Below are 21,940 nucleotides of genomic sequence, written 5' to 3' on the forward strand. Positions count from 1 at the left end.
TTGCATACTTTATACATCGCGTGTAGAGAAACACCGGTTAGAAAGATGCTCGGAAAAAAAGACACTTTATTACACCCCGTTTCAGCAGCTATCTCTATCTCCTGGATTGACGATTCTCTTTTTCGCAATTAATTAATTAATTATTATTCTATATAAGTTTTGTTTTTACACGCAATACACATATACACACGTAACATACACGCACGCGAATTACATCGCAAACTGATACAAATACAACCCAAGTGTCATTACTTTTGATGTTAAATAAAAAATACATAATTAATAGAGCGGCCTCCCATTTTCCTTATCTTTCCTCTTTCCTCTTCGATCGTGACAACCGTCGAATAATTTACAATGCCGCACTATTTTTTGAAACTGCAGTTGTAGGAACAATGTGCACGCGATCAGCTCGCAATTATTATTGTCGTTAAGTACTTTTTGTTATTATGTAGTTTTTATTATTATTATTGTTGACAGAGATATTCAAATAAATAGAAATAATGATATTGACATTATTGACGAATCGTTCAAATTTGCAGGCAGAAGTATTCTCGAGAAAGTATCTGCGACTTGTAAATTTGTAAAAATAATAATAATAATAATATAGATTATATTATGATGTTTAAATTTTGGTTCTCGATTTGCTTCTGTAAAATGTTTATTTACAATCCTATCTCGCACAAATCTCTTATAAATTTTACTGTCACAGAAATGTGTGATTTTATAAATTTCATCGTTTCGAATTTAAACTGGATATATGGATACACGCGCATACGTATATATATCTATTTAGGTTTCGTTGTGATATTCTTGCGTCATAATTTTAATAATTATTTATAGCGCTAATAAGAGAGCAATTGTGATGGAAAAATGTTGATATAATCGATTCCTACTTTAACGACTGACAATGTGACAATGAATAAAATTATTATTATATAAGATGATAAACTCAAGTGAGTTCCGAAAGATGGCGATAAATTTAGTTGATCGTTTTAATCATTCGTCGATAACAACTTGATTAAGCCTCATGGTCAATAGATGGCACTAATCGCACTGACACTGACGTGACTGACGCTTATTTGAAAAGTTAACGTACGTCTGTGCACAGGTCACAGGACATTTAGGTTGTAACGTATTCAGCTACTACGATTTTCTCGAGTTTCCTACATTAAAAGATAAATATGGCTCCGGCGATCAAAGATAGCATGAAGAACATATTTCACAAAGTGCAATTCAATAAAACCGACCATCAACAGTATATGAAGAGGCTCACAAAGTTGTACGAGAAGGTGAGTTTCTCCTCGTGAGTGCTCTTTGGCTGCGTTCTCGTCTTGACGCTTTCAGCGCTGAAAGCATCGCTTTATCTTCGTTTGATGTTCGATGTGCAACAAAGATAGAATGATGCTTACAGCGCTGAAAGCGTCAAGACGAACCCAGCCTTTGTGGAATGTTTTGATTTTGTATCGACTTTAGTACTCTCGACAGATTTATAATGATCTCTGTAATATGATTTAAAATTCATTTCATTTGATTATACATACATAACAGTTTAGAATAATATTCGCTTTGTATATACATATATATTTTATATCTTGTTGAAACAAATGGCATTTTATGATGTATTAATTTTTTTTAGGTCGATTTAGATACATTCTGGGAATATTTTGTCTGGTGTTTGAAAGTACCTCTTTCAACGTCGCAACAACATCCATATGTTGTAAACACATTAGAGTTTTGTGCTAAATTCTGTATGAGTTTCTATCGATCCTTGGAGAGTGAAACCACAGAACCGATGTCACCATTTCTCAACAGGCTATTTGAATTTCTTTTATCGAGTCACAATGCTAAGGATAAAGGAGTAAGGTTTCGAATATGTCATTTTCTGAACATGCTCTTAAACTCCATGGGCGATAACGCTTTCATGGACGACAATCTATGTGACCAAATTACAGTCAGTATGATGGATCGATTGTTGGATAAGTCGCCTAAAGTCAGGGCACAGGCTGTTTTTGCCTTGTACAGGTTGCAGGATCCATCGGATGAACAATGCCCTGTAATAAAAATGTATCTCTTTCATGTATCTAAAGACCCAAATGCTGAAGTTCGTAAAGCGGTTCTCGCTACTATGGGCAAAAATCAGAAAACTTTACAAGCCGCATTGATAAGAACGCGAGATATCGATGATTCTGTGCGCAAGAAAGCATATGAATTTATCAGTAAAGTCACAGTGCGTTCCTTGACTATTGAGCAAAGAGAGCGTTTATTGAAGGATGGGCTCAAAGATAGATCTGAAACTGTTAGAACATGCGTAAACAATGTTTTGTTGCCAGCATGGTTAAGATATTTCAAGGGAGAGTATATGAATCTTATTCATGCACTGGATGCTGGAATCGGAACAGAGACTGCAACTTTAGCTCTACGGGTACTATTCAAGTAAGTGTACATCATAAGCAAAATAACATACTGATAAAACTGGCATGTATATTTTATTAAATATTATTTTTTCCATACAGAAACGCTGATTTAAAGATTTTATTGGCGCAAGTAACGATAGATAAAAATACAAGATTGATTCCATTGACAAGTTTAACAAATGAAAATGTTTTATATTGGAAGTGTATAATACAACATCTCCAACGTCTTTCCTGTACGGAAGAGTTGGAATTAATTATTCCAGAGTTATCAGAATTTTGCAAATATATATGCGATTTTATTACTTTCATATCTTCTCAATCACACGAAACGTGGGAAAAAGAGAGTCACAAGTTTATTTTACTACAACTTTTTGAAATATCTACAACATATGATCTCTCAGATGAGGTGGGCAGGAAGAATCTAAACGAAGTGATAATAAACACTTTAATGAGCGATCATTGTTCCACTAAAATAATTGAGTGTCTAGTAAGTCATTTGGCAAAAGTGATACCAGAGCCCAGTAATATGCTTAATGCTATTGCTAATGTTATTAGCGAGACTAGGTTACCTTTGAAAGAAAATGCAGTCACTCAGCAAATTACTGGAGAACAGCAGCATGAGAACAACATGCAAGTGAGTATTAAAATCCAGTGCTGTTAAAAAATGATGTATTCATAAATTATCTCTAATTCTTTTACTTTCTTTTTAATTTAGAAAGCTAGATTAAAAGTCGAGATGTTAGAACTCGAAGAGGAATTGTATCAAGCGATCAAGGAACAGAATTTTCTACAAGCTGACAGCCTTAAAGAAAAGATTAATGCCTTGAAAGAGGAGATAAGTCGTTTATCTAAAATACCCGAAGCTATATTAACTGAAGATAATATGCGGGAGGAGAAAAATGATACCGCAACTATGGTGAAATGTCTCGATATTTTATATGTTGCGATGCAATCTATTCGTGTATTAACACCCACACTCAGAAGTTTGATGTGTTTTGTTTTAAGTAGTCTTGATGTAAGTGTGCATAGATTTTACGATGTGTGTGTGTGCGTGCGCGCGCGCACGCGCGTATACATATATAATCAAATTTTACATTGTATTTTATTTATTGTCAGTTATTATAGCTTAATTTAATTTATTATTTTAGCATTCTGACGATAGTGTACATATACTGGCGCTAAAGACATTAGGCGTTTATTGCATTTTAGACAAAGAATTGGCTAAGAAACACATAATGATATTTTTTTATCAATTTTCTCTTGAGCAAGAAAATCAAGAAATATGGGTAGTCTCCTTGAAAGGAATATTCGATCTCTTACTTATGTATGGTTTCGAATATTTTGATATATTGCAATCCCCAGAAGAGAATTCCATGGAGAATAGATCTGAAAAGACTCGCTCGCTTTATACACATGAGGATAGTAATATTTCTATAAGTAAGCGGGCTGAAGTGGAGGAAGGCCCTTGTAATTTTATTAAAATCTTAACAGGATTGCTAACCAACGCGGTAAATAATAATATCTTTGAATTTCTAAAATTGAATAAAATGTCTCTATGCAGTAAATTATTTTTGAATATTTACAGAATCAAGATTTGCGCACTATTGCAGCGGAAGGGCTCTGCAAATTATTGCTTAACCAACGAATTAATAGCAGTAATCTAATATCGCGTTTGATAATTATGTGCTATAATCCAGTCAACGCCGATGACATCTATCTTCGTCAATGTTTGAGCTCTTTTTTTGACAATTTTGTAACGCCCGAGGCACAAGAAATGCTCGAAGGCGCATACTTTCCGACATTACAAGTTCTTTGTAACGCACCGGATATTAGCCCTTTACGGGAGATTAATGCGTATCACATATCTAGATTTATACTGAGCTTAACTAGACGAGGATGTCAGAAAACCAACGGACAAACGTTTTATACGCACAACAACCTTGCGTTTGCTATACTGGCTGAGATCTTAAATCCAGAGAGCAAGATAGATAAAGAAATTCTTATTAGATCTTTGACAAATTTATCCATTCAAATCGAGGATGATCTGTCAAAACAAAATCTGCAAAGAGCTATCAAAAATGTCACGAAAATGGTATGTCAATTCTTTTCATATTTCTGTATCAAATCTTTCATATAGTTTATTAATTACAAAAATATTTATAGTTTAAATACATATTTTGCTGATGTGATATACATGTGTATTAACTGCGATTTAACATCTGATGGCAGGTGATGAAATACGACAAACGATTGCTCAAATATGTTCAGCAATTCACACAAAAATTAGATATGGTTTCTGAAGGAACGGAAATTGATGAGGAGAGCGACAATGAAAACGAAGATTAAATAACGCACAATTTGTAAATACATATATACAGTTTGAATTTTGATATAAATTTATATTTTGCATCTAATAATATGCACTTATGTATTTGTTATTTTCTAATTCCGAAAATTTCGAAAATATTAAAATGAAAAAAAGAAGAAATTAACATCGAAATGTTTATAGAGTAAATAGTTTACAATATATGTATAATGTATATGTACATATATTTTAGATTAGAAAATTTTTTTACATTTTAAATAAATTTAATGTGATTATAGTGCTCATTTTAACATAGAAAAGAAAAGGACATCATGTTTGGTCTCTTGTTAAATTCTATCTAGGAATTATTTAAACTTGTTTAAAAAATTAACAAAGTAGACGAAGTAAAGTATGTAATTTTACGTAATAATACTTTAATTAATTATTTAACGCCTTAACTTTTTATTTTCGAAATTGCTGAATTTTGATGACTGTGTTGTCTCGTATGTGTGCATATGTTTATTATGTGCCGCACATGGGCCAAAAGACCGGGAACCAATGAGCCTTCTACAAACAGCGACGATCGATACTTCAGTTCCGATTCGGACCACAGATGGCAGGAGTTATCTAAATTGTAAATGAACCCAATGCTCATTGGAAAAAAAAAAGAACTCAATGGAAGCGTAGTCTACAGGACAATAGGATATACGTATGTATGTATATGTATATGTACATACATACTATTATAATATATTGTAAATTGTAAAATCCTAAAAAGAATTCTCGGAATCTTGTTTTTTTTTAATTCTCGGAATTTTATATAGCGCGATCTCCTTACCGATTATGTATATATTATATCCTGATACTTTGTCGTTTTTTAAGATGCTGAATTTTCGCGAATCTAAATGAGCTATATCTTACGGAAATATGTAATTTTATAATATAATATAATGTACCGCGCCGATATGTGTCATTACATCGAGGCACGATTTATGATTCTCCCCAAAACACACTCGTCAAAATTACGCGGCATCGCTGCGTAAAAACTGACGATGGTCCGCTTAGCGGCTTAGGCTCTCCCTGTTAAAGGCCTTCACACATAAAATGCCGTAAGGACGTAAAACGTAAGCGTAAGAAAATCCACCAATCAGAGTCGACTATTCCCCTCTTTAAGAGGGAAGAAGAGGGGAATAGTCGACTCTGATTAGTGGATTTCCTTACGATTTACGTCTTACGTCTTCCGTCGGTTTGTGTGTCCGGGGCTTAATACGTTCGCGAGCTATGGCACCAAGGCCTTCCGAATAATCCCAGTAAGTGTCGTTCATTCTTGATTGCATCGATCTTCGGCTTATTGCCGGAACTGTTTCCTCGCGTCAACAATATACCTATGGCTTCGACAAATTTACAAGCTCACTCGCGTGAGCGTTTTCTCGTTTCCGTCTTTCCAAAACTATCGAGATCGCGGCGACCGCGACATTGACATCACGAATTGCACGTCACGGACGTAAATAGAGACGACGAAAGATCATCTATTATTCTATTCTTTTCGCGGAATCCATTATCTGATGTTTGAAATCAACGGGTGTTGTTCAGGTTTGTCAATAATGCATAACACAGTATAGTCTGGAAAGAAACTGACGCCTTCGTAATTCCATAAAATAACATTCTTCTTTTTCCAGATTAGGAATTGTTTTTGATTCTTTCAGTAGGATAAAATATTAATATAGGAATTGATGTCTGTTAATTTATTTATGAGTTTGTATGCGGCTATGTAATCTTCAAAAGGATTTCCTTCAATATTTATTTATTATTGCGTATTATTATATATGTATTGTGTAAGGAAGTGCTGTTAATTGTCAGTTTCTTTAATTGTAGTTTTTATTTTTGAAACAATTTATGTTATTAGCGCTATTATTTACTCGCCGCGAGAGGTCGGTTCATCTTTGATAAAGGATGACAAGATGAGTAACGCACAAAGGAGATGCGTGTGTGATTCATGAAAACATCGCAGATGTATTACATTATTACAGCAACGAAGTAAATAAAGATTATAGTTTCACAAGTTTCGTAAATTTTTAAGAATAAAATTTTGGCGAAAAAATTACAGAAATAATTTTTACAAAACTTATTATGTTAATTCATAAATGTGTGTGTGTTAATTAAAGATTACAATTTATTTATTGAATTGTTTCCAGTATAATATCAGAACTTTTTGCCATCATATATTTTCGTTTGTAAGGTTTCTTTGAAAATGTTGCGGTCAAAAGTTTTTCTGTAATTGATTTTATATTTTGTAATAATCATGTAAAATTTTCTAATTTTAAAGTCGAGACAATGGCTGCATTCAGCATCAAAGAAAACTGTTTCGCAACAGTTGTAAAATTTGTAAATCTGATTGGTGTATGTTTTTAATTTCGGCCTTTTCGGCCGAAGCTAAGGGTTTACATACACGATACACCGATCAGTTTAACGAATTTTACAACAGTTGCAAAAAGTATCTTTCTGTAGCTGATTGCTGAACGCAGAGTGACGCAGGTCGCAGAGCCGCCAGGGCCAGGGGCCAGGGGGTCCCGGAACAGTTTGTACACACTGGCACGCGACATTTCATCTATCAGTCGTCAGAGTGCAGGGCAGTCAGTGAGTCAGTGTTTAGCAACATGGCGGGCGTGTTGTTCGAGGATATTTTCAACGTGAAAGATATCGATCCGGAGGGCAAGAAATTCGACAGGGGTGAGTTTATATCAGAGTTTACATTTCGACGTGTTCGCGTTTCGACTTGCCGCGGCGACTTGCGCGCACCATTTTCATTGCCAGAATGACAGTGTCTCTCGCGACTCGCGAGCTGTCCTGTCCGACGTCCGACCTTGCCGATAGCGCCGGCACGACGAGCACATGGCACATGGTTAACAGCTGAGTACTTTCGATTGCTCTCGATCTCACAAAATCTCAAACGAATCTTATCCGCTCCACCTCCGTTCCACTCCGCTCGCTATCACGGCCGATGGCTACGCAATGTTAATTAGCTTAGCTTCTTATTGCTAGTGATTAACTGGCATCGAGTGTTACTCAGGTCATAAACAGGCCATAAACATGTAGAATAATTTTAAACCCTTTTCCTCCCCTTAAACAGGGAATACTCCTCTTAGGGCCGGTTGTTCCAGCCTGTTGGTAAACTACCTAATAGTTAAATCATATGTATGTCTTTGTTTATCCTTTACATTGGACGAAGATAAACATGTGATTTAACTATCAGGCAGCTTACCAATAGGTTGGAACAACCGGCCCTTAATCGAGGAATACGCGGGATGAAGGTCGGGATCAAACTGATCGAACCACGGACCTGTCACCCTGTCAGTGGTACATTCATTCACGGACACGCGGAGAAAGAGAGAGAGAATGTGTCATTCTAAATAAAAAGTAATCTCGCGCGCGATGCTGATGCTGATCCTATTCGTCGATCGGCACAGTTGAACCGGCGTATCAGTGGCGTGTTATTTGAACGCAGACAATAGCGGCTAAATAAGTGATGAAATTCATAGATAAATATTGTAGTTTTGCTATTTCTCTCTCTCTCTCTCTCTCTCTCTCTCTCTCTTTGTCGAAAATATAAAATATATACACGGAATTTGTTTTGCCAAAGCTTCTCAACGCTCTTCATGATTTTCAATGTTCCTTATGAAGTAAAGATTCCATTCCAGAGAGAGATTTTGATTCTGTAGATATTGAAAACGATCGGCTAATTATTTCTTCAAATATGATTCTCGTTTGGAAAATTTCGGTTTTGATTTAAAAAACGATATTACGACTTATCGTTATTTTTGACAAGACCTGCGTCCGTTTTCTTCCTTCGTCCCGGAAGACATTTTTAAATCGGCGCGTTTGCGTACGACAGGTGTCGATACCTCCGCGTACTCATCTCGAAGGACCTCGCGGCCCTGATAACGTGGTCTTTCCGCTCTACGTTTTTGCCGCTCGCTCGTGGACCGCGAGAGAGTGGAATTTGCAGAGCGACGTAGATCGGAGGAGGCGACCATGACCGAATTCTCTGCCGGAATATATTGGATCTTCTGTGGCTGTGTGTACTACGCCCTATCAACTTTGCCGCATAAAGATTATCGATGTATTAAATGACTTTTTTTTATAATCGACGTGTATTTCGAACAATATTTGGCAGAATGCTTCATTGAGAAAAAAATTGTTTGGTTTGGTACGGTTGACATTAGGATATTCGTCATATTAATTGTGTCTTTGAGATGAATAATTGATTTGAATAATTTGAAAAGTGATATATATTTTGCACGACTGACATATATGCAGCTGTATAAAAAATTTAACATTGATGTGTTTTTATACACGCATACTTTTGCTACATTTAATATTTTTTTCTCGAAATATATAATTCTACAAATAGTTGAGAAGAAGTAAAAGCACTCGTTGTTGATCATGTCCCCTTATTACTCTTATTAGAATCGTGCAAATTGCCATTAATTATGACGTTATAACATAATAACATAAAAATCGTAAGAATACATTACATAAATAGAACTTGAACAATTGAAAGAAACAGAGGACGGGTGCAATGGCGTAGTCATTTTCAATTGAGATAAAGATAATCCAAATTATGTCTACGAAAGTTTTCCAGTTGCCCGTAATCTAATGGTTATTTCTGCATGTACAGTTAAAGGCATTTCAGTACAGCTAAAATCCTAAATCTCTTCTCATGTTCAATATACATTATAGAACAACACAGAACTACGATACAAAATCGGTGTGATTGCTATCTCCGATTTAGATAACCCAGATTGTCAGCGACAGGTCCATTCGCGTACGCTCTTCCTCCCATTACCCTCTTCGTCTCTTTCTCTCTCCGCGTCATCTTTCATTCCGCATTCGATAAAACACGCTATTACCATATACGGTATATATCGACCAGCCAACGCTCCTCTCCGATTGTGAATTCCAAGTCGATAATTGGGTAGTGCCCATCGCTGGCTGACGAGCGACGAGCGAGCGTAAAACGAGAATGCCAAGAGCGAGGAGACAGGAGAGCGGGAGACGTCTCTCCTCTCTTTTTCTCTCTCACTCTCTCTTTCGTGAGGGATGGAACCGGGTGCTCGCGCTTACGACCGGTCGATGCAGCGAGGATGCCCGCAGCAGCAGCAGCAGCAGCGCCGAGCAACACGGCACTCACGTAATATGACGCTGCGTTGCTGGGCTGAAGAGAGAGAGAAAGAGAGAGAGAGAGAGAGAGGGGGAGAGAAAGGAGACAACGAGGATAGCGAAACCGCGTTGCGCGGAGTGCGGAGATCTGTGAAGCAGCCGGGACGCGCGAGTTACCCTGGTGGGGGTTGACACGGTCAAGGTCAGCCTCGGTTCTAAGGTCGTGGGGGGATGTCATCTCAGAAGGGGGAGCCTCTGAATAATACTCCCGTCTCTTTTTCTCGCTCGCTCCCTCCATTCCATCGTCTCTTTCTCGTTTTTGTGCGTTTTTGGCTTCGCTTTCGGATCAAGTCGTAAAGCGAGGACGAGCGACGAGCATCCTCCGTCTTCCTCTCTTCTGCTTTCGTTTTTCTTTTTTTTTCTTTTACGTTTGTGTGCGTGTCAGCTTGGACTCGTCCGTCCGCCGCCGACTGATGGAAGAGCTGTCTTTATTTCTTCATCTCGCGAGCTTTTCTCGCTTGGCCGGTACGAGGAACGCGCGAAATTCCGTTTCGCGACCATAGCGACGAGATGCAGAATGTTCTTTACACTCATACGAATTAAACGAGTAAATTAAGTAAAATTAATCTACAAAAGGTATCACTTTGTGTCTTTAAAAAAAAAAGCATTGGTTCAACATTGTCACAATGCTATTAATGTTATAAAAAAGTATAAAACGATGTAACGCAGTCCTGGTGCTTTAATCATCATTGTTGGATTACTGTTTCAAATGATTCTCAATAGTAATCAATTATTATTCATTCTCTTCGCTTTAAATATCTTAATTACTTTGATTACTGAATGGAAAGTGAAGCATTTCATTCATAATCTGCATCTTAAGATCGTAGGAAGCTTGATTATGTCTCCGGTACACTCGGGAGATGCAAGCTACGCGCTAATTTTTAAATCGGTTTTTAAATTTCATTGCTTTGGGGATAAGTCCATATGGATCGAGTGTAATCAGGTCCTGGCTATACCACACACCTGTCTTTATCCGCTCGAATCTGTTTCCGAGTGATCATTAAGGCAAACGGTCGTTCAAAGAGGTTCCTGCATACATTTCTACAAATATATCCCTGTTATAAATTATACATATGTATATAAACCAATTTTTAAATTAAGAGAGAGGCAAATATATAAGCAAATTATTATTTTATTAAATGTAAATAGCAAATAAACTATAATGTTCATTGTATAAATTGATCTTTGAGTTAAATTATCTTTCCTATTTCGATCGTTAAGATAGTGGGAATAATTTACTCAGGAAACTCAAGCAAATCGCCGATGAGCGATAATAATTTCCTCGTTCTCTCCAAGAAACGTGTGTTCTCGGTGTGTATGTTATTTTTAGATCCAGAAATTCATCACGTGCACGTACACAATGCGATGCGTAACCAAATTCTACGAACGACGCAAAGATTATAGTTTTGACTTTGAAAATTTTTGGTCACGCTTATAAAATTACAGTTCTGTCGATTCACTTTTGCACTCTAATAAAGTTTCTCACCTATTATATTTTTTATCTACGTATTATCAAAATTATAACAAGTATTAACGAACACAGATGTGCCTAAGATGTTTGACCGTTACATATTATTCCGTTCATCCGCACGTTACGTGTTTACATTTGCTGGCAATGCAACATGCGTAATAATAACTAGAGTTTGCCATATTCTTAGAGTTTGTCTCTTTGAGTACATCAGCCGTTGAAATATGTATGTAGACAGTTATTAAGTTAGCGTTATTTTGACGCGAGCATTATTAGGGAGTGTGGCACGAAGGGGAAAAGGGTTAAAAGGAGGATTTGTAAAAAAAAAGTGAAGTGTATGAGGCAGGACCATTTTATAAAACGTTTGGAATAGAGTATGTATATAGTTTGGAAGTGAGTATGTATATATTAATAAAGTCGGGAATGATAAAATCTCTCTTTGAATGATTCGGCAAAGTTATTTAAATATTAAATAACGTAAATAAAAATTAATAGACTTGTGCACACTGTTCCAAGCAGCCAAAGTGTAGAAGTTTCCCCACGGCTGAAGTAGCGAGAACTGACTTTCTAATTAGTTTCTATACACAAAATATAATAGATTAAGGATATGTTACAATGTACAGTATATAATACATTCATCAGCATGCAGCAGTATAATACATTGTTAGCATAATTTTCGCCAAGTCGTAGAAATGTAGAAAATTCATGCGCGAAGTAACTATGGTTGAGAACTATAATAATCGAATACATTGAATAATTGTATACGGTTAGATCCTACTTGAAATTCTAAATCAAATGCTTTACAAGTACCGACAAATAGTCCGATATTAACGCTTTGGGTATGATTGAGCTGGACGCGCGTACGTACAGCTCGTACCAGTTTGACCATGAAATTTTGACTAAAAAACGTGAACGTTCGTTTGATGAAACAAACGCAGATTAAAACAATTGAAAATATTCTTGCCTGACAGTGACAAAGTGTCAAGGCACAGAAAAGATCCACTATAGTAACGTTTTGTCCTAAAATAGTTAAAGGGTTAATGCTGGAAATGACGTGATAAATTTTGAATATCTCGAGGCGAGATATCCAAGTATCATATATAATATAAATATAACAAACATGAACGCGTATCTTGAAATCCATTTCGATGTTTCAAGTTTTGCGACGTGCTGCACCGGGACGACTTTTGACCGCGCGCTAATGATTTCTTTAACGATCCAATTAAACGTAAGTGCTGCTAAATAATTACTGGCTAAATCTTCATCGTATTATGGTGGTTTATGGTGGTAACACATAAAATATAATATACAAAAGAATTATGTCCGTGGAATCCGTGTATACTTAACGAAGGTTTATTTTCGATATTATTTTTGTGTGTGATTATAACTCCGATTATCTTTTTCATAAATCCGCCAATAATAGCCCCCTAGTTATCGATGTCGATGTGTCACGATTATTACGAGATACTTTCTTGAGAGATTGATTAAAAATTTCATGAACAATAATACATACAAAATATACATCTATTTCTCGACCATTTCAATACATACGTTTATTTGCGCTTTATTTAAATAAATATTAAGTAGACTAGTAATTTTTTTTACGTTTCTTTTTGTCACTTCACGGTTTAAATATCGAGGAGAAGAAACGAGGATTCGCAATTCGTCATTCATCATTCGTTTCGTACGCGTTCTTTATTTCACTCGGCTCGTTTCTTCGTTCCCGGTTCCTTTTCTCCTTGTCCTGGCTACGACGAGAGTGAGTCACGGAAAAAAACGGGGAAAGAAAACGTGCACCGAAGACGAAGGCTCTGTTCCTCTTCGTTTGCTCGACGATTAGTTCGTTTGTCAGATTAAATGGATACAGTGCTTCGCATTGTCCGATGTGTGTCTCAAGAATTGTTCCATTTTCCCTTATCTACACCTGAGGCATTGTTATACGTAATCGAGAATCTTTTTTTCTCGAGTATTCATCCGAATATACATCACGTTTCAAATTTGATGGAAAATACACAAATCATATATCTATTGTTTAAATTTAACATTAACCTTTTTCTAGCGAGATTTCTGTAAACTAAAAATTCCAATGAAATCTCTCTCTTTCACTAATAAATCTTATAATAAAAGGCTAATGTTCGTAGAAATTACCTTAAAATTGAGCAAGCATAATTATTTTTGTTAATTCGTGAGAAAAAACATTTCGTTTTCACTGAGAAATATCAATATCTCGACCTTTTTATTAGGTGAAACGTAGGCGTTAAGGGGATCCTAAAGCCGTCTGTAATACCGGCTTTTTTTCTTAGCACTAATCTTTTAATTGACTTTATAGAAATGCAAAATTCTTGTCTAGAATTAAAGTACGCATCAAAATCTAGGTCATGGTGGTCAAATTTATATCGAAAACGAAAAAAAATTAATATTTTTGTTAATTTTTGGTATACGTGACGACAATATTTGCTTTGTACAAAAATTCCACGATAAATATCCACAAAATTAGACCGGCATGACCTAGGGACAACATTTAAGAACAATATCGTGCAATTAGATCTAAGATTGAAAACCTAGAAAAAAAGATTACTTTATATAACTTTTATATGTGCAAAAGCACATTCAGGTTGACAGGATAAGCAATATTGCGTGTGGCAAAAGATGGCGCAGTAATCGAACAAAGACAGATGCCTCTCGTTAGACAAAGACAGATATAGATATATGACAAGAAAACAGAATTAGAAATGTTGACATTATCGACGTCGAGGAAGTTCAGCCTTCACTTTAGGATCCCCTTAAAGTTTTCCATTAAATGTCAATTTAAATAGTGGACGAAAATTGTACGGCGTGGTGCTGTATGAACGCTTGATTAACATGAGCTGCATCTAGTTAGGCTTACGCTATATATTATATCTTATTGATCTGGAATTTTAGAGTATCTAGACTCTAGACGCTTATGCTTTTATGTAACTTTGTGCGCGCGATCGGCTTAACAAGATCGGACTCGATGGCGAGTCGAATCGATGCCGTTATCGAAGTAACGGCATGAAACGAGGCGGTAACCGTATGAAGATTGGCCGAACGTTTATGCATGATAAAATGCAACGCGTCGTGCCGCACCGTGGCTAGAATCGCTGGTCGTTATTATACCAAGAGACTAAGCTATTATATTTCAAAATCTGAATAAATTACTCGCCAACTATGTCAAGTATGGATTTCTATTGTCAGCAATGTCAGCATATATCATGCCCGATTGGAATATGAATGAAATTTTGCTTATTTTATTAGCGATCGCGACCAGGTAGATATTGCTCTTAATTGTCGTCTCTATTTCAGAGATCATTTCGTGATCGTGACGAATGTTTTTCGAACGTATGGCCGTGTGGTTTCGAATGAAAAAAATTATTTAGATTTCGCATAGTATAGTATATGCTTAGAGTACACTATATAGGTCTTGTTGCATTAGGAAAAAAGGTAGATTCGCGCGGCAGGACCTCCGGGCGTCATCCGGCGATCGCCGGACCAATTTTCTCCACTGTAGCCTTCTGCAACAGCAGCAGCAATAGCAATAGCAGAAGCAATAACAGTAACAGTAACAGCAGCAGTGTCGATGGCGCGATGGCGATGGCGGTGCCGGCGTGAAGCGAGCGGCGGATGTGCAATATGTGCAGTATGTGCACGAGAGTAGATAAATGCGCGAGATCGCGATTGGCCGCGGCGGCACCGTTCAACCAATCAGCGTGCGCGGCCGCGAGTTTCGCGCGCGCGGAGCCGGTACTCCGGACTCCGGTTATCCGGTGGTACCGCGCCGGCCGCCGCGCGGTCGAGGCTGGTCGAGGCCGACTTGGCCAGTGTCGAGTGGCGTCGAGGTAACGCGCGAATCGGTGAGAAAAACTGACCGATAGATTTGTATGTAAGTACGTTACGAGACGCGCGGGGCGCTCGCAAATCAAGAATACGCGTCGCGGCTATCGGATGGAAGAAATGCGACACGTGGTTGTTTCATAACGATGCGCGATGGCGAGAGAGTGGACACGGAGCATTCGAATTCGAACGGAGCGAGCGAGCGACCGCGGTGAACGGGACGAGAAGGTGAAGTTCGCGATAGCGAGAGCGGGGGAAGAGAGACAGAGAGCGCGAGCGCACGATGGAGGCCGTTCGCAGATCAGCGAGGAGGACGGAAGAGGGGAACGGTTGGGTGGCTCCCCCCCCCCCTCGGGAGGGGGGGAGCAAGAGGGAGAGTACCCGGCTGCCTTCAGTTTGGCGTTTGGTGTTGCTAGGCGCGAGCAGACGCGAGGCGCGAGGGTTACTCCGGCCACTGTCAGTGCCAAGGCGGCAGCCGGCAACCTTCTCTCGACCGCGAGAATCGAGAATCGAGCCAAACGGCAAACTCGCCTTTCTTTCTCGCCTCGAATTCGGCGATTGTCGTGTCCATTGGTTTTCGCGGCTTTCTTTCTCTTCCTATCACCGTCTCTTCTGATCTCTCCAGCCCCGATGGATTTTCGAGAACGTTCCTCTCGCGAGCGAGCAGCGCGGCGCGGTGCGGGCGCCTGGTTGTCGAATGTCGAATTCGCCGGCACTGGCCTCCAGAGTCAGGCTTTCGTTCGTTCGCTCGCTCGCTCTCGCTCTCGCTCTCGCTTTCGGTCTCGGTCTCGGTTACGGTCTCGGTCTCGGTTACGTCCGCGTAGCCGGTGTGTGCGTGCGTGCGAAAGGGAACTGACAATGAGCGTGAGCAGAGACACGCGAATCACGGGATGCTTGCGGCGAATATACGAGATACGACGCGACGCGCGTCGGCGCGTCTCCCTCGTCAACGATCGGCAATGATGGTCTTCGATTAACGCACGGCGCGGCACCCCGGCAGTGAGTATCTCATTTGATTCTTTTTATTTACGTTACGGACCGATGTCGATCGTTTCCGTTTTTTGCATTCGATACATTGTCGATACATTGTCACAATGCTTTATTTCAACGAAGCTTTCCGATGAAGGATATTGCGCTAATTGTCTTTTATAATATTTTCTGGCGTATTATACATACGTGTATGGTGTGTGGGGTAATTGACGAAATTGTAGCTCGCTCCTACGTTAATCGAACGAAAGGCGAAAATATTCTGCGGAAATGTTACCAATATTTGCATTTGTCATGAGCCAGATGTTAAGGATGTAAAAACTAAGGAAGTAAAAAGGAAGTAAAACAAGGAGCACAAGTATTCTCATTAACAATGACACGATGAAATATGGAACTTGTCAAGTTATGATGGATTTGGTAATGCATTGCGTGTGACGTCGCAATCGATACCTTGTGTATATATATATATGTGTGTGTGTGTGTGTGTGTGTGTGTGTGTGTGTGTGTGTGTGTGTGTGTGTGTGTGTATACATATATAAATATAAAAGACTTTTGGGCTTAAAATGACTTATCTTTATAAAAATTCTTTTTTGTAACTAAATAATATTTACACAGGATTGATGAAAATTAAAGAAAAGAAAATAAAAAACGTAAATACAAATGTGAATATTTTAGGAGAGCTACAAGAGTAATTTTCAAAGCAATTTTCGTAGCAATATGGTTCCGGGAACTTGAACGCTATACGTTCTTTTTTAAGTCAAATACGCTGAATAGACGAGCTACACAGTTTTGTGAATAGAACATATAGAGTGATACGCAGATTGGATATTGTTTTAAAAAATCGCCCGCAAATTGAATCGTATATTAATAAAGAAAGATTACATCAACGTCTCGAGAACGGTTGTATTTCGACTTTGATAAGTTGGACGAAAAAATTTCACATTGCGTTTTGCTTTCGATTTAAACAAAACATATGTAAGTCAAGTATCTTTTACTTGGAAGTCGCGGCATAATATTAGTTTTTCTAGTCAGACCAAAATCATTAATCAGTAATTATCCGTTATAAAGTTTGAGAGAGAATTACTTACGACTTATACGAGACGTCGTTAGATCGCCGTTTTTGTTGCGCGACGTTCTGTCTTTGCGGCGAGCGTAACCGAATGATATTTTCTTCCTTATTTGCGTTTCTGAGTCACCCGCGTGTCTGGTGGTTATCTATTCACGCGATCCGCCGCCGCCGACGCGCACTTGTGTATTGCCGGTTATTTATTCGAACGTATGTAACACCGAACATGAAAAATGCTAGTGTTCCCACCTCTGCTCTGCTCTATGCGGGTAATTTCAACGAATAACAAATAACGTTGATAGAGAATATTATTGGATACTTAGAGATTGAATACTTACGTATACTTATCACGAGAATAAAAGTCAAAATTTTTATTTTTACTGCCTTTTTTCATCTATTTGCATTGCGTGTTACGTAAAGGTTATTCTACATAGAAGTCGTAGTCGTGAGTTGTAAGAAATTGACCAATCACATTCGAAGTTGAGGAGAATATTCAATCTGTGATTGGTCAATTTCTTACAACTCACGACTACGATTTCTATGTAGAATAACCTTAAAGTGCCTCGAAGTTTGAAAAAGGTAAACACGTATCGATATACTCGTAAAATTTGGAATTAATTGTTTTCAATACATTTAATTAGAATAAAGTTAATCTATACAAATATAAATTAATACTTATATGTATAAAAATAAAAATGTCAGATTAGTAACAGAAGTAAAGAGAAAGCGCGTGTCGTGAATAATTATAATAAAATTAATTGGAGTATAATAAATAAATTTAACGAAACTAGGACTGATATATTACGCGAGATGAGAAATCATCATTTTTCAGCGATGTTCCTAATAAATATCTATTGATGAAACAAAATCTCTCTCGTCATTTCTTTAGTTTGGCTGTGACAATTCTTCAGAGAATAGACAATAGATAAAAGCGAGAAATTCTGTAAATATTTAGAACGCACGATTAAATTTCGCGTCGAGCATAAATTCTTCGCGAATGTATTGATTAAACTATGGTGCGATTTCTGCGGATGCCAATCAGGTGGCCGGGCTCGTTCATCTCGTGAGGAGTATGCATGTCGATAACAGAATATCGTTGAATGTGCCGCTTACCAATTCCACTACACCTATCTTTTAAATAGGTTCGCTCGAGCCAGGGAACATCGAAGGGCCATTGTTTAAATCGCAATTCTCGCGCGTCTCTTCTCTAATCTATATTTGACATTACGAGGATCAAAGAAAATTTTTTTTTTTTAACTTTTCGACTTTCCGTTGACTGTTTCAAATTGCAACGATAAATACAATAACAATATATATATATATATATATATATATATATAAAACACATATATCACAGGAATAATTTTTATATAAGAAAGATATATGGCTTTAGAGATATATCGGGAAAGAGTGAGGATATATGTGTTTCTTTTTTTTGGACGACGTCAAGGACTTTCATGTTTTACAATTTTACATTGATATTGGCAAATAAACGGCTTTCAATTGCCTAACATAGGTACACGAAATTACATTCACAATCAGACAGTGTCCTTCCTAGGCTCGATTCTATCCGATTATTGTCAAAATATAGATATATACTTACATGGAGGTTTATATTTATTCAATAAAATGAGGAAAATATAGCGTGAAGAATAGATTTTAATACATTATATTTTGTTTTATAATTCCCACAATTAATTACTCGCTAATCATTTTTTATTGTCTTAACAAGTTTTTCTACTAGTCATATAATTCTTATTTTAATTTTCTTTCAAGATGAAAATGATAAAAAAAACTCTTCGATAGTAAAACTCTTCGCGCGAAAATTTTTTAAGATTATTGATCCGTAAATTTTATTTCCAAACATTTTAACGTCAATAAATTTTTACTTAATAGTTTTACCGTTTGAATCTCTGTAAACTTTCGAAATCGAAATTATCAAGTACTTACTCTTCTCTGGCATAGCACGAGTAATTCTCATATAACTGTATTGGTTTATAAAGAGAAATTGTAAAAATATCGAGTATTATGAGTGATTTTGTTCATTTTGATCAATCGATTCCGAGCTAAGCCGTGGCCACGCCACCGCACCACCACACCGCCGCGGCGCCGTGGCCGCACCGCAAAGATATGACATAATCGAGCGTCGTTTCGGCTACATTTTTTCTTTGCACGTGGCGCGATTTGAAAGACCGTTCCCCCCCTTCCCCACCTTGTCTGAGATCGGTCCCTCGGGCGGTTGACCTTGAGACCAGCTGACAAACCGAGGAGGAAGACGAACGAGGAGAAGGAGGAAGAGAATTGCGCAACGCTTCGAAATATCGTGATTTTGAGACTGGCCATCAAGATCCTCGTGTAGTCTCTTTGTTTCTGGTAGAGAAGTAAATATTGTCGAGTCTAATGCAACGTGTGTAAAACTATAATAAATGTAGATTCCTGTATTTTTGTCTTCTAAGATTAGTTTATTGCTATTAATCGAAATTAAAGACATCGTCAAAAATATTTCGTCAGAAAGTCGAAATAATTTTGACTCTTATATATTCTTGGAAAGATAATATTATACAATAAGTATATTCCGGAATCATTGAGATTCTTAACACTGCGCGGACACCGTGGGCCTTTTAAGGCTCCTGGTCCCTGAGCCGAGAACTCTGCGTTGACGGTGGCGACGCCACTCTCTCCTCTCACTCTCTCCAATGGAGAATTCTGTCTTGTGACATGTTGACAACCTATTTTGTTGTGCGTGCTATTTCTTTATTATTTGCTCTGTGCTTGTGCTCTAACGTTTAACGTATTCGTGAAAGTCGTAAAATTGGCCGAAAAGTAAGATTTGCATGCGGAAGGAACGTTTTCACCTCCTTTCGATAGTCGTTAAACGGCTGTTTTTCCCGTATGTTTAGGCTTTGTTTTATGGCTGTTTGTTTATTGTCGAGGGAAAAGGGTAGTTTTCGGCCAATTTTGGAAGTGTTCTGAATCGATCTATAGTGATGTTTTATTGAAATGTCTTTTTATTTGAAAATGGCATGCACAACAAAATTGGGTGTTTTCCTCGCCTCGATAGTAAGAATCCAATATGGCCGCGGTGACTACCCAGGAGCCTTAAGGTACAGTCGATTTTTTATTTATTACTCCCACGGGAAGGGCTTCAGCGCTCTTGGCAAAAAAAATTACAACATTTTCAGCCCCTGTAAGTATAAAAATCACTTTTTGAAACCTTAAAGATGATACATGAATTTTTATAGATTTTTTGTAACACAGAAACGCTTTCAAAAACCCTTTAGACTTAAAAGTGTTCCAGGATGTCTGGGCGAGTGTTAATCACAAATTCAAATAGGTTTTTCATCAACAAAAGTTCAAAATGTCTTAACAAAATGCCATTATTTATCAGAATTCTTTAATTACTAACTAAATTTATAAGTTATTATTTATGTATTATGATTAATATATACGTTACATTTACATCTTGAAAATTAAGTATATTAATTACTACTTTGTACTACTAAAACTATTTTATCGTAATTATTGAGTGACATATCGATTTCCGATCTGCTCTCTCGAGCTTGTTTCGTTCGCCGAACAATATTTGCTTTAGCATTCTCTGCGTTCGATATTCTCGCCGTGATTCTTTTCCGAATTGTCCATGGCTTGACAATGATCAACACTTTATTAACGGCTTTATTATCGTACGAAAAATCTATCTTCGCGCGGTACGTATGCGACGTAGATGGAAGATTCGGTTTCTTTCCGAGGAAGAGTCTGCGATATTTTACGACTCGACAGACACATAACTCCTTCTTGACCACCAAAAAGGTGCGACTAGGTCACGAGACTGATCGTAAGTTTTTATTTCGTGAGAAAGAAGTAGCTTTATCGATTCGTACAGTTGCAATTATTCTTGTTTTCTAATCGATATTTGGCCAATTTGATATTGAAGACTTGTAAACATTTACGTTACATCGGTAGATAGTTTTGGTAATGAAAATTTAGAAATTTATTTACTGTACTAGAAGAAAAGAAATGTGAAGACAGTTACACTTGGTAAGACGAAGAGTGAGATCAATCGATATTATAGAAACAAAAGGCGCATTTATAGTAGTATAGGTATAGTGAATTAGTTCACGTTCATCGCAACACATATATCAAAGCTTTCGAAAGAGCCGGAGGTATTCTATATTCTCTTCAAGTGTACTTAATACAGCGAAAAGATTCTTATGGTACGGTATATGTGTATGTAATAATCGAAATGGCGAGAGCCATTCGTGCGACTCGCGAAATAGCAAAGAAACAACGATGTAATGTTTGTTACTCGTTGCAGAAATGAGATGAAAGAGAGAGAGCGCGAGCTAGGCCATCATCATAGTCTGAAAGCGGCAGTAGAAAAGACGAGGTGGTAGCGGGCAGCAAGAGGAGAAGACGGGAGGGCGGGAGAAACCAGATGGGAGGGGGAGTACCGAGAGAGGATGGAAAGAGCGCCATGTTCGCCCTCTGACGCTCTTTTGAAGGTCAAGGTTTTCCGCCCCTCGTTGACTCAGAGAGAGAAAGAGAGAGGGAATGTAGGGAGAGAAAAGGGGAAATAAACGAGAGAGAGAGAGAGAGAGAGAGAGAGAGAGAGAGAGAGAGAGAGAGAG

At 37.7% G+C, this 21,940-nt stretch overlaps 2 protein-coding genes across 3 annotated transcripts in view; both read left to right on the forward strand.

Annotated features, from left to right (window-relative positions):
* Positions 1 to 656: 656 nt before the first annotated feature.
* Positions 657 to 6,562, forward strand: Cap-g (Chromosome associated protein G). The gene is made up of 7 exons (XM_071778152.1): positions 657 to 1,289; positions 1,637 to 2,433; positions 2,514 to 3,048; positions 3,130 to 3,429; positions 3,563 to 3,922; positions 4,000 to 4,506; positions 4,644 to 6,562. Exons 1-7 carry the CDS (start codon positions 1,182 to 1,184, stop codon positions 4,758 to 4,760), a joined length of 2,724 nt encoding a protein of 907 aa, XP_071634253.1. The 5' UTR covers positions 657 to 1,181; the 3' UTR covers positions 4,761 to 6,562.
* A 731-nt stretch (positions 6,563 to 7,293) lies between these two features.
* Positions 7,294 to 21,940, forward strand: part of Rpb8 (DNA-directed RNA polymerases I, II, and III subunit Rpb8) — a 53,120-nt gene continuing 38,473 nt past the window's right edge. Inside the window, exon 1 of one of the 2 annotated variants that reach the window (XM_071778156.1) lies at positions 7,294 to 7,449. In XM_071778156.1, the coding sequence (XP_071634257.1) occupies positions 7,377 to 7,449 (73 nt within the window). In that variant the 5' untranslated portion in view covers positions 7,294 to 7,376. Of the gene's footprint in view, positions 7,450 to 15,195; positions 16,259 to 21,940 lie in introns of those variants that run through there. The other variant, XM_071778157.1, reaches the window with a different exon arrangement.

The sequence above is a fragment of the Temnothorax longispinosus genome, chromosome 5, assembly GCF_030848805.1.
Source record: "Temnothorax longispinosus isolate EJ_2023e chromosome 5, Tlon_JGU_v1, whole genome shotgun sequence".
NCBI classification, from domain to species: domain Eukaryota; kingdom Metazoa; phylum Arthropoda; class Insecta; order Hymenoptera; family Formicidae; genus Temnothorax; species Temnothorax longispinosus.

Bases quoted from the DNA above. Each gene is read 5' to 3' on its own strand.
- Cap-g (XM_071778152.1), top strand. From the start codon at position 1,182: ATGGCTCCGGCGATCAAAGATAGCATGAAGAACATATTTCACAAAGTG. The intron at 1,290-1,636 runs GTGAGTTTCTCC...AATTTTTTTTAG, and splicing joins TCACAAAGTTGTACGAGAAG to GTCGATTTAGATACATTCTG. The intron at 4,507-4,643 runs GTATGTCAATTC...ATCTGATGGCAG, and splicing joins TCAAAAATGTCACGAAAATG to GTGATGAAATACGACAAACG.